Source organism: Nerophis lumbriciformis, linkage group LG29, assembly GCF_033978685.3.
Source record: "Nerophis lumbriciformis linkage group LG29, RoL_Nlum_v2.1, whole genome shotgun sequence".
Taxonomy (NCBI): domain Eukaryota; kingdom Metazoa; phylum Chordata; class Actinopteri; order Syngnathiformes; family Syngnathidae; genus Nerophis; species Nerophis lumbriciformis.
Genome location: NC_084576.2, coordinates 15,913,587 through 15,931,101, shown reverse-complemented (window position 1 = coordinate 15,931,101; position 17,515 = coordinate 15,913,587). Strand labels below are relative to the sequence as shown.

The following is a 17,515-nucleotide window of genomic DNA, read 5'->3' as shown; positions in this document are numbered from 1 at the left end:
ACCACCCTCTTTATTAACCAGTAGAATTGTTTTTGTTTGCCATTTTTCCTCTCCGAGATGTTATTACTTGTATACACTCTGTGTGTGCGTTTTAACACACTCAACATCATGTGCCTCCACTCTGTAGTCACCGCCGCGCAGCGGCACTAAGAGGAAAGAACGGTACCGGTATTTTTCAAAGGTGGTATAGTACCGATTAGAATTGATTATTAATGCAATACTTTATTACCGTAGTACCGGTATACCGTACAACCCTAATAGGTACTTTTATTATTTTGTGGTATGGAATGTTAAAAAAGCCGCTTTCTGACAATCTTCAGGATGCGCCATTTTGTGGGCAGTCTTATTTACGTGGCTCCACTTAGACAACATCTTCTCCTCCCAATCTTGGTTGTAGTTTTCAGCGCTTCCATAGCAAGTCTACTGACAGATTAAAGTTGAGATTATACAATACTATCTATTAGAAATGGTAACAGCGGAGGATACACGTCCATGTACGGACCAGTCTACCCAACAACAAGAGTATAGAGAAAGAAGGAGCTTATGAACTACCGCAGAGACTACAATGGCGGACTCGTGCAAAGCACTTTGGGCAAATGTCACAGGACAGAGCAAATCCCAACAGCTCGTTTAGAGAAAGTATGAATGAAGGCAAGATTCTTTTATCATTTTCTCGCAATGTTTCCACGGATTGATTTAAAATTTTTGGTACTTATGCAGATTCCAAATACGCAACAGCAGGTACCAATAGGTATGAAAAGTTGTTTTGCATAATAGGACGACCCCTTTGTTAAATGATGCGGACATGTTTGTTACTGGATAATTTCTAATATGCTTCTGCCTCGGAGACTTTGCATGTGTAAGTAATATACGGGCATGTAAAATGTCTGCGAAAACGTGGAAATCCGTGTTTTTAAACATTAATTTTCGCATCAAAATACCACTTCTGGGTTTTTTTATGAGAAAAAAACAAACAAATACGATCCAAACAAAATTTGTTGAACTCTCACCTCAGCTTCAGGAACTCACTGTTCCTCTTGCCTAAACGCCGCACTGAGTTGCAGGACGGCAAGACGATCAAGAGCACCGAAACAAGTTTGCTAGTTAGCTAACCATCTAGTTAGATCACTTGTTGTTGCTTCAGTTTGCTCTCAGAGCCACGACGTTGACGGCTGTCCACTTTGCTGCTAATCATATTTGGATGATTACAATCCGAACACTGTTAGTATTTATCAGTAGCCAACGAGAAGGTATATTTTTGACATGACTAATGTACACAGAGGTCACTACACCGGAAGTATATTTCCCGAGGGGGCTTGACTACAGGATACAGGATAGAGTTGCCAAATGGGAAACGTTTTTGGAGTTCTTTGCGTGCATGTTGTAGAATTTTACATTACGTATTTAATGATAATACTGCTAGTAAATTGTGTCCTAAAAATATGTGGGACATGTAAGTGTCAAAAAGACAGCCATAAGAGGTTGGTAGATGACAATACATCTACATGTAAACTATAGAAATGGACCCAACTGGCAGGAAATTTAGTCTTGATTATCAAAAATGTCTTTTTGGGCTTGCGTGACAGCACTTTGTGCTGATAGAAGTGTTCCTTTTTTTTCTCAAAGGGTGCTCACATGCCTGACTATTCAACTATAATTATTTGATACTTGTTTGTATGTGCTGTTTTAGACTGCAATATTGTTCAATTAATGACACTTACTACGTATGTCTAGCTTGTGTGCTTAGCTGTTGTGTAGCTGCTGTGTAGTAGCTTATAGCCTACCATGTTTACCTTTTTGTAAATGACTTGACTAAAATACCAGAAAAGGCCAACTGTGTGTGATTATTGGAGGACATTTAGGTGTTAACTGGCTGTTTAGCGTTACACAAGTATACATGCTGTTGGACTGCTTGAATCGGAGCGTTCATGTAAGTCAATTGTAATAATTGGGGGCGGCATGGCGTAGTGGGTAGAGCAACCGTGCCAGAAACCTGAGGGTTGCAGGTTCGCTCCCCGCCTCTTACCATCCAAAAAATCGTTGCCTTTGTGTCCTTGGGCGGGACACTTCACCCTTTGCCCCCGGTGCCACTCACACCGGTGAATTGAATGATGAATGATAGGTGGTGGTCGGAGGGGCCTTTGGCGCAAATTGCAGCCACGCTTCCGTCATTCTACCCCAGGGCAGCTGTGGCTACGAAAGTAGCTTACCACCACCAGGTGTGAATGAATGATGGGTTCTACATGTAAAGCGACTTTGGGTACTTAGAAAAGCGCTATATAAATCCCAGTTATTATTATTATTATTATTATTAATTGTTTTTTTTAGTTTTTTTTGCTAATATCAGAGGGACCCCTACACAATATATAAATGGTTGTCTTCTCTGCACAGCTGGACGTGGTGCTGGAAACCAACCTGTCAACCATCCGAGTCTTGGAGGCGGTCCAACGCAAGCTGTCCCGGATGTCGGCGGAGGAGCAGGCCAAGTTTCGCTTGGACAACACGCTGGGCGGTTCCTCCGAGGTGGTTCACCGAAAAGCCATCCAGAGGATATACGGCGATAAAGCCCCCGACATCATTGACGGCCTCAGGAAAAGCCCCGCTGTCTCCATCCCTATTGTGCTGAAGAGGTGGGTGTCGAACCGGAATAAGGACGCAGAGGGAAATAAAGATTCCTAAATTATTTTTTAACATGTCCACTCAGGCTAAAGACCAAGGAAGAGGAGTGGCGGGAAGCCCAGCGAGGCTTCAACAAGATCTGGCGGGAGCAGAACGAGAAGTATTACCTCAAGTCTCTGGACCATCAAGGCATCAACTTCAAACAGAACGACACCAAAGTGCTGCGCTCCAAGTCCCTGCTGAACGAAATAGAAAGCATCTGCGACGAAGTGAGCGCTCTTCTTTTTTTTCCTCCTTATCCCTGAGAGTGACTGCAAATGAGTTGGTGTCATTCCTAATTTTAGTGTTCTGCAGACATAAAGGTTTTTTTTCTGTTGCAGTCTTATTTTGCATAAGCAGTATTATAAACACTCGGATGAAGCCCAGTGGCATACATTGTGGTCATCTACGGCCATGCATTTCAAGTTTTCATTTTCATAGTAATCATGAAAGTTCCAATGTAATTTTACACAATGTTTTCCCCCCCTTGCAGCGCCAGGAACAGGCATCAGAGGACAACGCCAGCCCGCCCACGGGGCCCCACCAGACCCTGTCGTATGAGGACCGGCAGATCCTAGAGGACGCTGCGTCTCTCATCATCCACCACGTGAAGCGTCAGACTAGCATCCAGAAGGAAGACAAGTACAAGATCAAACAGATCATGTACCACTTCGTCCCGGACCTTCTGTTCGCGCAGCGCGGCGAGCTCTCCGACGTGGAGGAGGAGGAGGAAGAGGATATGGACGTGGAGGAGAAGAAGCACAACGGCGTCCCCGGCGGTAGAAGCCCTACCAAGTCCAAGCTGCTGTTCAGCAACACGGCGGCACAGAAGCTGCGCGGCTGCGACGACGCCTACAACCTCTTCCACGTCAACAACAACTGGTACATCTTCCTGCGGCTGCACCACACGCTGTGCTCGCGGCTGCTACGCCTCTACTGGCAGGCCGAGAGGCAGATCGAGGACGACGTGCGAGAGCGGGAGTGGGAGAGGGAGGTGCTGGGACTGAAGAAGGACAAGAATGACAACCCCGCCATCCAGCTAAGACTGAAGGAGCCCAGTGAGTAACTACATTGTGTTTGTAAGCAAAGTCTACACTGACGCCATCTTGATCCTTTTTTTGCCATTTGTCGGGGTTGAGGCGCTAAAACACCTAAAAAACCATGACTCTCGTTGATTATTAGCTGTTAGCTTCATTTGTCAAGGGTGAACAGTGACAATTAAGTGTTCAGTGTTTCTCATAGGACTGCAATCTATTGCCGTGGTGGAGGTTTAATGACTTAATTTCTGAATTTGCATGATTGGCCATGATGCATTTGCAAAAAGTGAATCAAAACATGAAAAGCAGAACAAATATGGATAGAATTACGAACAAACTTTCTTTGGTCGCTTCTTTGTAGAGATGTGTACCGTTCACATTTGAACCAATACGGTACACATTCCTGGTACCTGGGAATCGATACCGGTCCTCAGACGTACCAATTTTTTGTACTTTTGTGTGCGTTAATAAATATATAAATTGTTTTTGATAATAAAGTAATTTTTTTATTGCAACATTTAAAAATTAGCTAACTATGATAACTTGTGTCCAACTATATATTGTTTTGGTTTAACATTCTGAGTCTCAATTACAGTTGCAAGTTCAAGACATTAGATGGCAGTAGTGTATAGTTTATGGTGTCTAGTCTTTTGTTGCGCTCCAAAAGTGTTAATACTGGAAGTATTGTACTTATTACGCAGCAGCTGTTTGATTGTATTGTGCATCTTAGTTGTAGTTTTAGTTAACAAATTTAGAGGTGTTGAAATCGCCATGTAAAATCGCTAATGCTAATCAGTAGCATGTCAATAGCAAAGCCAATGTATATTAACATACAGTTAGTGCATTTTTGTGAAAGCTTAACTTAGTGAAGCATTTTTTGAGTCAATTTCTTTGTTGGCATAGAAAATTGCAACATTACCTAGAGGTAGTTTGACTGAGTCCGCTGTCAGTACTGCCAGAGGGATCGTCAAGTGCCGAAGTGCTGAGTTGGCAACCAGGCGTGACGTAACGCACAACCCATGTACCAGTGCCCAGTTGGACCGGTGGGATTTGGCCCGTGTCAAAAAAAGTACCGGATTTGGTACCCGTCCTTACTTTTTTATCTTTTTTTAATGTCTCAAGACAGCCGCCTGCGAGTGCTTTTAGATGAGGAAAGGCCCAAGGCAGCACTCTGTGCTCGCTGAGAAGAGCAATGCACGCTTTCATCTCAGAGTCTCCTAAAATCTTCACTTGAATTGTCACTTTTTTGATCAAAAGAAGGCCATCTAAAGGTCTTTGATTATTCATTAAATATAGCGACAAATTTGCTAAATTTAATCTATTCGTGGTGGCCCAAATTTATATGTGGCGTGCCATGAGTCGTATACACACAGGAAATAGTGTACTACTAGCCAACCAGTCACAACCCTTATAGTCAGCAGCGGCGCAACACAAGATTTTTTTTAATTTTTTTTTAAGATGCACAGGAGGGTTTGGATGGGGAGGAACAGGCCGACCACATGTTTACTTTATTGAATGGTACCAACAAGGCGTCACATGACGCTTTCTGACATACAGTACAGGCCAAAAGTTTGGACACACCTTCTCCCCGTTCAGTGCACACTCTTGGCATTTTCTCGATGAGCTTCAAGAGGTAGTCATCTAAAATGTTTTTTACTTCACAGGTGTGCTTGAAGCTCATCGAGAGAATGCCAAGACTGTGCAAAGCAGTAATCAGAGCAATGGGTGGCTATTTTGAAGAAACTAGAATATAAAACATGTTTTCAGTTATTTCACCTTTTTTTGTTAAGTACCGGTACATAACTCTACATGTGTTATTTCATAGTTTTGATGCCTTCAGTGACACTCTACAATGTAAATAGTCATGAAAATAAAGAAAACGCATTGAATGAGGAGAAGGTGTGTCCAAACTTTTGGCCTGTACTGTATATCACGCTACATAAGCTTTTTAGGTTAAGTCATGTGACATTATCAAAAACATTTTGATTTACTTTTAAAATTAAGTTAATTTTTAGACATTTTATCAAAATAAATACCGTATTTTTCGGAGTATAAGTCGCTCCGGAGTATAAGTCGCACCGGCCAAAAATGCATAATAAAGAAGGAAAAAAACATTTATAAGTCGCATTTTCTGGGGAAATGTATTTAATAAAACCCAACACCAAGAATAGACATTTGAAAGGCAATTTAAAATAAATAAAGAATAGTGAACAACAGGCTGAATAAGTGTATGTTATATGACACATAAATAACCAACTGAGAACGTGCCTGGTATGTTAACGTAACATATTATGGTAAGAGTCATTCAAATAACTATAACATATAGAACATGCTATACGTTTACCAAACAATCTGTCACTCCTAATCGCTAAATCCCATGAAATCTTATACGTCTAGTCTCTTACGTGAATGAGCTAAATAATATTATTTGATATTTTACGGTAATGTGTTAATAATTTCACACATAAGTCGCTCCTGAGTATAAGTCGCACCCCCGGCCAAACTATGAAAAAAAACTGCGACTAAAAGTCCGAAAAATACAGTACTACATTTCACTTTTTTTTAACATGATCTTTGATCCTTGCCAATCATTTTGATGAAGAATAATCCCCTGGTTAAAGATGGAGAAGTGTAACAATGCAAATAAGTATTCGCCGATCGGCTATTTTGGTGTCATTAAAAAAATATTTTTTTTATTAATGTCTTCTCTCCAGTGGACATCGACGTGGAGGTTTACTACTCGGCCTTCCTGGAGATGGCTCGCAACCTGTTGGACGGAAACATGGAGGCGTCGCAGTACGAAGACTCGCTGAGGGAGATGTTCACCATTCACGCCTACATCGCCTTCACCATGGACAAGCTCATACAAAGTATTGTCCGGCAGGTGAGCGTCTTCCCCTCTTCTGTGTCCACATTCCTTTTGCTTTCTCGCTCAAAATATATTGTCATATCCTTGCAGCTCCAGCACATTGTGAGCGACGAGATCTGCGTACAGGTGACGGACCTCTACTTGGCCGAGAGCGCTAACGGCTCCTGCGGGGGGTCCATGTCCACGATATCTTCCAGGAGCGCCGCCGAGGCCGCCTATCAACGCAAGGCTGAGCAGCTGATGTCGGACGAGAATTGCTTCAAGGTACAAAGAAATAAATCAACAGCACCGTGGTTCATGGGAGGAGTGTCCGCTTAAAATTTCCGTCTTCCCAGGTGATGTTTGTGAGGAACAGAGGCCTGATGCAGCTGACTGTGGAGCTGCTAGAAGCCGAGGAAGAGAACTCAGACGAGCCCCTGGAGGCGGAGGTGAGAAACACACCCGACGTAGCCGTTAGCCACCGCTAGCATTGCATTGAATCCTGCATGTGCTGACTGGTCAAAAACTGAGCCAGCCGACCGACATCCTTGGAGAAGGAGTCGAGAGATGAGCGTGGATGTTGTCGTAGCAACAGTTTAAACGCCAGCGCAATCATTCTCATTATTGTGACATCATTATTCTTGCTGATCGGACAATAAAAAGCATATAAAAGTCAGCCTGGCACTGATTCACTCCTATTACGACTAAGTCTGACCTGAACAAACTGCAACTTGTTCAGAACAGAGCGGCTAGACTGGTACCGTATTTTCCGCACTATAAGGCGCACCTAAAAACCTCCAATTTTGGCAAAAGCTGACAGTGCGCCTTATAATCCGGTGCACCTTATATATGGACCAATATTGAACCTCCAACAGGTAAAAGTTTCAATCACTCAATCAATCGCAACTACGGTAAACAGCCGCCGACTTCATTTTCCCCCGTAGAAGAAGAAGCGTACGGTGCATGCTGGGATATATGACTGCGCGAGGCGTGCCGTTTCATTTCCATTTGTTTGTTTATGTAAAGACCCCAAAATGGCTCCTATTAAGAGACACACTTACGACGCAGAGTTTAAACTTAAGACGATCAGTCACGCAGTAGAACACGGGAATAGAGCAGCAGCGACACTGACTCAATTAATGACGACTTCGACTTCGCCCAACTGTTTAATTCGGAAGAAGAAGAATTAGAGAGATTCGTGGATGAGGAATAACTTCATAAAGTGAGCGTTACATGTTTATTTAGTGTGTTGTGTTGTGTGACATTAACGTTTGAGCAACGTTGAGTTATTGATATATTGTTATTGCTCTGCACTATTTCGAGTGTTACTATATTGTGATTGCACTAACGTTTCATTTACCGTAACAGTATCACTGTTTTTTACGTGTTTATTGAATCAGGGAAAAGTTCCCCTCCACTATGTGATATAAATGTTGCACTACATGTTATACCTTGCTGTTGTTAAAAGATAAACAAAACACCACGTCACTGACTTTACCTCGGGGAAAATAATAAAACAGCTGTTTATTCATTTTGGGAGTGAACAGAGTTGTCAGAACGCTGGTTTGTAATCTATTAATGAAGTTTGACTGACCTATCTGACTGTTTTGTTGACATTCCCTTTAGCGCAGCTCCATCTAATGGATGCATAACGTAACCCCAGCCTCTACTGTAGCGTTTATTCTATGCGCCTTATAATGCGGTGCACCTTATAATGTGGTGCGCCTTATATATGAACAAAGTTTTAAAATATGCCATTCATTGAAGGTGCGCCTTATAATCCGGTGCGCCTTATAGTGCGGAAAATACAGTACTTAAATGTTCTTTGCGCACTAATATTTCATTTATGCATTCACGCCTGTCCTGGTTGTCTGTTGAACAAAAGATGCATTGTAGTCTCGTTATGTTCTTTAGGACTATCATGTTAGATCAGGGGTGCTCATTACGTCGATCGCGAGCTACCGGTCGATCTCGGAGGGTGTGTCAGTCGATCACCAGCCAGGCATTAAAAAAATAGTCCTAAAAATGAGCGATCATAAATCTTCACTATGACGTCACTTTCGTCACTTGATTGACATTCACGGCACCCGAGGGTCTTCTGAGATGACGCTGGCTGCTGCCAGCTCATTAAAATTACCGACTGGAAGGCGAGAAACACTTTATTTCAACAGACTCTGGTGCCGTACCTGTCGTCAAAACTCCAAAGACCGACTTCACAGTTGCGCTAACAAAACAAGAGTCTCAGAAAGCTGGCGTGCACAAGCTAGCAAGCTACGGAGTTTGCCGACAATGTATTTCTTGTAAAGTGTATACAAAGGAGTACGGAAGCTGGACAAATAAGGTGCCAAAAACCAACCACTTTCATGTGGTATTGGACAGAAAGGAGGACTTTTTTCTCCTCCATTCGAAAATGCGGATGTTTTTAGCACCACTGTCTGATTCCAATCAATGCAAGTCATCAGAATCAGGTAATACACCAACTTATATTCTTGTCTTCATGAAAGAAAGGAATCTATATGTGTTAAACATGCCTGTATTATCTTTAAACACCTTAACTTGTTAACAATATTAACTATATGTGTTAAACATGCTTGCATTATCTTTAAACACCTTTAACTTATTAACAATATTAACTATATGTGTTAAACATGCTTGTATTATCATTAAACGCCTTTAACTTGTTAACAATATTAACTATATGTATTAAACATGCTTGTATTATCATTAAACACCTTTAACTTGTTAACAATATTAACTATATGTATTAAACATGCTTGCATTATCTTTAAACACCTTTAACTTGTTAACAATATTAACTATATGTATTAAACATACTTGTATTATCATTAAACACCTTTAATTTATTAACAATATTAACTATATGTATTAAACATTCTTGTATTATCATTAAACACCTTTAATTTATTAACAATATTAACTATGTGTTAAACATGATTGCATTATCATTAAACACCTTTAATTTATTAACTATATGTGTTAAACATGCTTGCATTATCATTAAACACCTTTAACTTATTAACAAAAACATATTTCATAAATAAGTAAATATAAATTATATATATGAATGAGGTAGATCCCCACGACTTGATCAATTGAAAAGTAGCTCGCCTGCAGAAAAAGTGTGAGCACCCCTGTGTTAGATCAATCACCAGATTACTTTTACAAACAGTTTTTAAAATCAACTAACACACATTCATGACACTAGAAATGCCAGCAATGGCTATTTGGCACTTTCTGCTCCCAGGACCAATCTCCTCAAACATACAGTCATGTAGATGTATATCATTCTGGAATCGGTTGCCATCTCACAAAGTAAATTGACATTCAGACAGCTTTGAAGATACACCTATTGCAGCTGCCCACATGACGTGAATTTTTAATACTGGGTTTAACTAGCTTTTTTTATGTTATGTTGTATTTTTCCTTTGTATAATGTTTTTAAATGCCTGTATTCTTTGTATTTTTATTTTGTATACTCCTATATGGACCCCAGGAAGACTAGCAGTCGCCTTGGCGTCAGCTAATGGGGATCCATTCAATACACAATAAACAATTACCGTCATCCATAAGGGAAGTTTCTGTTAAACAAAATTACGTGTATTTTGTGTCCGCAGCGATGGTCCGACTACGTCGGGCGTTACTTGAACCCAGACTCCACCACTCCAGAGCTGAGGGAGCATCTTGCCCAGAAGCCCGTTTTTCTTCCTAGGTGAGTTTTATTACTTAAAGATGGTGTAGCGATACCAAGTAAAGCAACTTTTATGCCACAAGATGCCCCGTGTGATACATTACAGTGGCGTAGTGGTTAGAGTGTCCGCCCTGAGATCGGTAGGTTGTGAGTTCAAACCCCGGCCGAGTCATACCAAAGACTATAAAAATGGGACCCATTACCTCCCTGCTTGGCACTCAGCATCAAGGGTTGGAATTGGGGGTTAAATCACCAAAAATTATTCCCCGGCGCGGCACCTCTGCTGCTCACTGCTCCCCTCACCTCCCAGGGGGTGAACAAGGGGATGGGTCGAATGCAGACAACAAATTTCACCACACATAGTGTGTGGGTGTGACAGTCATTGGTACTTTAACTTTATACTTGTCTCTGAATTAGTGGGGACTTTGGTACTTTCTTTGGCACCAACTGAAACCCGTCGGTCGCCAATTCATGTAAAATCCAACGGTGCCATGTTCCGGCACCTGGGTTGCGTGTGACATCACACCCGGTTGGCGACTCAGCCAGCTCTTTGCACTTCGGCACTTGGCGATCACTCCAGCAGCACTGAGAGCTGACTGAGCCAAACTACCTCTAGGTAATGTTGCAATTTCCAATGCCAACAAAGAAATTGACTCAAAAAAAATGTTCCAGCGTAAGTTAAGTTAGCCACCACTTTTCCAAAATGCGCTAGCGTGATGATAATATACATTGGCTTTGCTATTGACATGCTAGTAATTAGCATTAGTGCCTTCTGTGTGGAGTTTGCATGTTCTCCCCGTGACTGCGTGAGTTCCCTCCGGGTACTCCGGCTTCCTCCCACCTCCAAAGACATGCACCTGGAGATAAGTTGATTGGCAACACTAAATTGGCCCTAGTGTGTGAATGTTGTCTGTCTATCTGTGTTGGCCCTGCGATGAGGTGGCGACTTGTCCAGGGTGTACCCCGCCTTCCGCCCGAATGCAGCTGAGATAGGCTCCAGCACCCCCCCGCAAAAAAAAATGCTCAGAGCCAATCAGAAGTATAGCAGGGCGGGTTATCGTCAATATGTATCAAGATTTACGGAGGAAGAAGTAGATAAAAAAATGTCGCGCGCTGATGAAGGTTATTTCATACCACATAAACACAATACAGGGTAATACAAAATGTGACCCAAATAAATAATAAGACAAAAAAACACCATAATCACATCTTTCAGCCAGAACTGGTCCACCAGCAATAACATCCAACCATAACATTATTTTATATTTTCACTTCTTCTTGAACATTTGTTTTCTAATTTATGGAATTTCTTTTGATTCAGCCATAAAATTAATAAAATAATCTTTGAATTGTGTTTTTAAAATGTTAAAAATAGCCTTTTAATAATGTATTCTTAAACAGTTTAAAATAATTAGAGAACTGACTAACACTGACCCTACACAACTATGTTGCACAATTAAGTCTTTTTTTTTTTTTTTTAAAGCGAAAGAGGTCATTTCAACAGGTACAGCATCCTATGTCATATCTACATGTAATAAGATTTGTAACAAGGCAAACCGTTTGTAAATTGGTCGAAAATCGAGCAAGTTATGGTAATTTAATTAGTACATGTACCATTGACATCAATGTATTGATTGAGGCTCGCTGTCCGAGGTAAGATGGCTACAACGTTGCTACGCTGGAGAATTATTGGTCATATGAAAAATGCTCAGAGCCAATCAGAAAGGAGGGGCCGTCTAAGCATACCCGCCCCCAAAGTGCCAAAACTAAACATGACAGCGCGAGGAGAGATGCCAGGAGTACACAGAGAGCGCACAGGCCGAGACGGCGCACGCGCGCAAAAAGGCACCACGCGCGCGCAAAAGGGTGTCGCACGCGCGCACGAAGAGGAGAATCAGCGCGCGATAACAGTTTTTATGCGCTTGGATTTTTGGCACTAATGTGACGCCATAAAAAAGTCCCTACAGTCGGAAAATAATAGAGGAAATCGGTAAAAGAGTCTAGCTAATGATTATTTATGAGTGTGTATAATGCTCAGAGCCAATCAGAAAGGAGGGGCCGTCTAAGCATACCCGCCCCCAAAGTGCCAAAACTAAACATGACAGGGCGAGGAGAGATGCCAGGAGTACACAGAGAGCGCAAAGACCGAGACGGCGCGCGCACAAAGGCACCGCGCGCACGCAAAAAGGCACCACGCGTGCGCAAAAGGGTGTTGCGCGCGCGCACGAAGAGGATAATCAGCGCGCGATAACAGTTTTTATGCGCTTGGATTTTTGGCACTAGTGTGACGCCATAAAAAAGTCCCTACAGTCGGAAAATAATAGAGGAAATCGGTAAAAGAGTCTAGCTAATGATTATTTATGAGTGTGTATAATGACACTGGCTTATCATTTGAAACAGGTGTGGCAAAAACAAACGCATAAAATAAACAGTGAAGGTTTGAAGGGTTTTTTTTAAAACTTTGTGGTCCTATTGCCTCCAGGAACCTGAGGCGGATCAGGAAGTACCACAAGGGGCGAGAGCAGCTGGACAAGGAGGCGGGCGAGGGAGGCAAGAAGCCGCTGGACAAGGAGAAAATGGAGTGCATGTTCAAGCTCAACTCCTACAAGATGGTGTACGTCTTCAAGTCGGAGGACTACATGTACAGACGCACGGCGCTGATGCGAGCGCACCAGGTAGGCCTCGGTGTCCGCTAGGGAAACCATCTCACTGTGGTCCTGCTGTGTGTGTGTGGTCTGATGGGATGATCTTGTCTCGCCGTAGTCCCACCAGAGGGTGAGCACGCGGCTGCATGAGCGCTTCCACGCGCGGGTGCAGGCGTGGGGCCGGGAGCACGTCACCGCCGACATGAACGCCAACACCGACAAGTGGCTGATGGGCAAAGAGCGCGACGGACTGTTGCCTTGCACCACATTGCGCCAACCCGAAGTCCTCCACTACAGGGACATCCACAAATACAGAGTCAAGTACGGTACCTTCGGGAAGGCGTCTTAAAGTGTCCAGGTCAGGTGGCGGCGGCGGCGATGTTTTTAAGGTATGTGTTGCTCCAGCGGCGGCAGGATTACCGATTTTTTTACCAGCGTTTTTAGCTGGCTTTTGTCCACAAGTGGTGCCAAAACCCAGGAATGGTCTCGTCCCGCTCGCCCGACCTCCGTTCTTAGAGGCTCGGTGCTTTTTCTACGCCTCACGTCCGTTTATCGCCGAAGCGTCCGCAGAAGCCCCCCATAGGGATTCTTTAGGAAAGATGATTCAAAGTGCACTTATTCAGGGAAAACATTTAAAAAAAGTTCAGCGTTAAGTTTCTAGATTGGATTGTTTGGAGCGAGACATTCCTGCGTTGAGGCCAAAATCACTATTTACTGAGGCCCCGCCCCCAACAGTCTTCTCAGTTGAGCACAACACAGCCTGGACTTATTGTAAAGCTTGTCATGTCTCGTGTATATACAGTATATATATATTATATATATTATATATAGTTCTATTAACAGATCATCCTCGCCGCCCTGGAAGTGAACCTTTTTAAAAATAAAAAGCCCCCCGCCAATGAATGAGCTCTCTCACACGCACACACATACACACACACTTTGTAAATACACTGTACATAGTCTGAGACTTTTTATGATGTTGTGCTAGTAGAAGTTTCCAAGTTAACAGTTTAGAACGTACATGAAATAATAAGAAAAAAAACATTTATTATTACACTTTTTACCAAAGGGAGTTGTTGATACAAACGTGGCTGTTATTTGTCCCCGCTCCTTCTTTCAGTCTTCTTTTATGTCCTTTAAATTTCTGTAAAATACACCACCACACAAAACAAGTGAGGAAGTAGAAATGTATCCAGGGTGTTTTCTTTTTTTTTTTTCTTTTTTTTTTTTTGAATAATTAGTATATTTGTCTGTTAATGTGACTTTTTGGTTAATGGTAAAAAACAACAACATTATTGCAAACAGCAGGTGACATCATGGCATTGTGATGTAAGCCCCGCCCACTTCAGCCCTGGATAGATTTCTACCACCCTTCTTCCGCTCACCTTGTATTTTTGATATTGGAAAAAGTCAGCATGTCTTTCGTCCGTTTATTTAGACATTATTTAAGTAATAATAAAAACGACTTTGTAGCCTATGTAAATGTTTGTGGACTTTATTTTTTTTTTATGTCAAATATATATATTACTGTCTCCTTAGACAGCCATGCAATTTCATGTGAATATTATTTATTGTTAAACACACTTCAGTTGAATTTAATGTATTAATATGAAGTACATGTAATACATTTAAAGATTATTACTGTTGCACTGTAATAATAATACATCTAACAAACCACTTTTATTCGACAGAATATATAGATTAAGACAAAAATATTCAACATGCACGATATTTAGAAAAACATTTTTTAAAGCTCCCACTTTTATTCTTATGAATTATACATCAAATTTTATGTAAAAACCCGAATAAAGTTTTTAAAATAATTTAAAAAAATGTACCTTTACCTTCTATATAATTGAATACAAATACCGTAACATGTAATGAATTACATGCAACTTTGAAGGACAAAAGGAAACATTAAAAAAATAAATACCTACTGGAAAGCCTAAGGGCAGCCATGCAATTTCATGTGAATGTTATGTATTGTTAAACACACTTTGTTTAATTACATTTATAAATACTCACTACATGTAATAAAAACATTTTTTACGATTGTACTGTAAAAATAATACAAAACGCACTTATTTTATATAATATGGAAATCAAGACACAAAAATCTTCAACCAGCAAGATTTTTTTTAAACTCCCACTTTTAATCTATAAATTATGCATCACATTTTATGGGGAAAAAAACGAATACATTTTTGAAAATATGTTTTTAAAAGTACCTCGTACCTTTACTTTCTATTTAATTGAACACTATAAAAATGTGATAAATTACATGCAATTTTAAAGGACACAATACAATTTTTTTTCTTGTATTTTTTAAGATAAAATGAAAGCTTCCTGTGCCTTTATTTTACAGGTGTCAAACTCAAGGCCTGGGGGACAGATAAGGCCCGGGGGCCAGATGTGGCCCGCCACTTCATTTTATTTGGCCCTTGAAAGCCTGGAAATAATATGTATCAATAAAGTACTGTAACTTTTCTTTCTATTTTGAGAGATAAAAAATATATGTACTCCATGTAATTGCAAATTATGTTACCTTAAATATTTCCTAATTATGCAAAAAAAATTATCAAACATTCAAACCATTTAAAAAATATAAATAAATACTAATAATAATGAGTTCAGAGCAAGTTATCCATCAAATTGTGCAATGTAAAAGTAGCAATACATTTCATAGTAAAATTTGGAAATTTACTGTGGTTTTTACAGCATTTTTCTCTAAATGAAAAAAAACTACTTTTTTTACTCTAATAAACTGTGGTGTCGTTTTGGCATTTACAGTAATAGACCGAAAAATCAACTTACTGAAGATCTTAAAGTCAGCCATGCAATTCCATGTGAATATTATTTATTGTTAAACATACTTCAGTTCAGTTTAATTTTGAATTATTCACTACATGTAATATCAAATAATACATTTAATAAACCACTTTATAACAATATTCACCTTGAGATATTTTTTTTATTTTAAAACTCCTACTTTTAATCTATTAAATTATATATTTTATAAATATACATTGTAAAAATCTAAAAAATTTTAAGTAATAAAAAAGGTAACTTTTATTAAACTGAGTACAAATAAATGACATGAAACTTTGAAAGACTCACAGGGGGAAAAAAATAAATATTCAATTGAACCTACTGCAGAGCTTAAAGGCATAATAAAATGTTTAAACTCACACTTCAATTTAATGTTATGAAAATGATTCATACACGTAAATAATACACAGTATTTCATCACTGCCTCATGTCTCCATTCAAGAGAGGAGCCAAATCCCTTCATATCCAGCAGAGGGCGTCCTCTCCAACCATAACCATGCATTTATTCTACTTTAACAAAAGCATTTTTTTTTTTTTTCATTAAACAACTGTTCAAGCATGGCTTTTCTTAGCAATGCTTCATATGTTTGCACGCTTTCTTCTTGTTGGTGCTGGAAGATAATTTATTTAGTCTTCATGAAAATGAGACTTCCAGCCTGTGGGCTCGTCTCCTATAAAAGGATTAAAGTCTGCTCATCTTCCATAATGTCTGTCAGCGCCATAGGCCTCTCTTTGCAACACCACTCTTCATGTCGTCATACTTTTATGCGCTACTTCCGTCACAATAGTATTAATAGCAGCAATATTCAATTAGTTGGATTTCCACACAGGCAGCACGGTGGAAGAGGGGTTAGTGCATCTGCCTCACAATACGAAGGTGCTGAGTAGTCTGGGGTTCAATCCCAGGCTCGGGATCTTTCTGTGTGGAGTTTGCATGTTCTCCCCGTGACTGCGTGGGTTCCCTCCGGGTACTCCGGCTTCCTCCCACCTCCAAAAACATGCACCTGGGGATAGGTTGATTGGCAACACTAAATTGGCCCTAGTGTGTGAATGTGAGTGTGAATGTTGTCTGTCTATCTGTGTTGGCCCTGCGATGAGGTGGCGACTTGTCCGGGGTGTACCCCGCCTTCCGCCCGATTGTAGCTGAGATAGGCTCCAGCGCCCCCCGCGACCCCGAAGGGAATAAGCGGTAGGAAATGGATGGATTTCCACACAATGAGAATGAAAAATATTCAGTTCCAGGGTCAAACTGAAGCTATCTTAAACCTTTTTATGTAACATTCTTAACTGTCGTACAAGTACTATTTTCCCTTTCTCTTTTTGCCATTTTAGTGTATTTTTTTTTTTTGCCCTCCATCCAAAATTCCCAATTAGATCTTACTTCCACCACCCTTCCAGAGATGAGATGTATGACTCTTTGAAGGGAACTGGCTTGTTATATTTATTTTTCTCAAGAAAAAAAATTCAATGGTAGCAGTTATAAGATAATATGTGGATCCAAATAATTTAAATTTACAGAAGTATTAAACCATTAGTGGAAATTACTGTATTATAAAATATTGGTTATCATTTTTTTTTGGTTGTGTTTTTACCGTCAACATTGTCCATGCATCACTATTTTGAATTTTGCCTCACCTATTATATCACAAGAGCATTGTAACAGTAGGAAAAATACACCAAAAACACATTAAGTAAGAATAAAATGTATTTTTGGGTATAAAAAGTATCAAATACAACTACAATAAAAATAATATGAATAATAAAAATGTCAATACACAATCGTATGTGT

At 40.4% G+C, this 17,515-nt stretch overlaps 1 protein-coding gene across 4 annotated transcripts in view; it reads left to right on the top strand.

Annotated features, from left to right (window-relative positions):
• sin3aa (SIN3 transcription regulator family member Aa) overlaps positions 1-17,515 on the top strand; it is an 82,591-nt gene that overhangs the window by 26,425 nt on the left and 38,651 nt on the right. For 3 of the 4 annotated variants that reach the window (XM_061924901.2, XM_061924902.2, XM_061924900.2), the window contains exons 13-21: positions 2,392-2,630; positions 2,705-2,888; positions 3,152-3,716; positions 6,410-6,579; positions 6,655-6,828; positions 6,900-6,992; positions 10,179-10,273; positions 12,735-12,927; positions 13,016-14,354. In XM_061924901.2, coding sequence (XP_061780885.2) covers positions 2,392-2,630; positions 2,705-2,888; positions 3,152-3,716; positions 6,410-6,579; positions 6,655-6,828; positions 6,900-6,992; positions 10,179-10,273; positions 12,735-12,927; positions 13,016-13,246 — 1,944 coding nt within the window. In that variant the 3' untranslated portion in view covers positions 13,247-14,354. Of the gene's footprint in view, positions 1-2,391; positions 2,631-2,704; positions 2,889-3,151; positions 3,717-6,409; positions 6,580-6,654; positions 6,829-6,899; positions 6,993-10,178; positions 10,274-12,734; positions 12,928-13,015; positions 14,355-17,515 lie in introns of those variants that run through there. The other variant, XM_072911871.1, reaches the window with a different exon arrangement.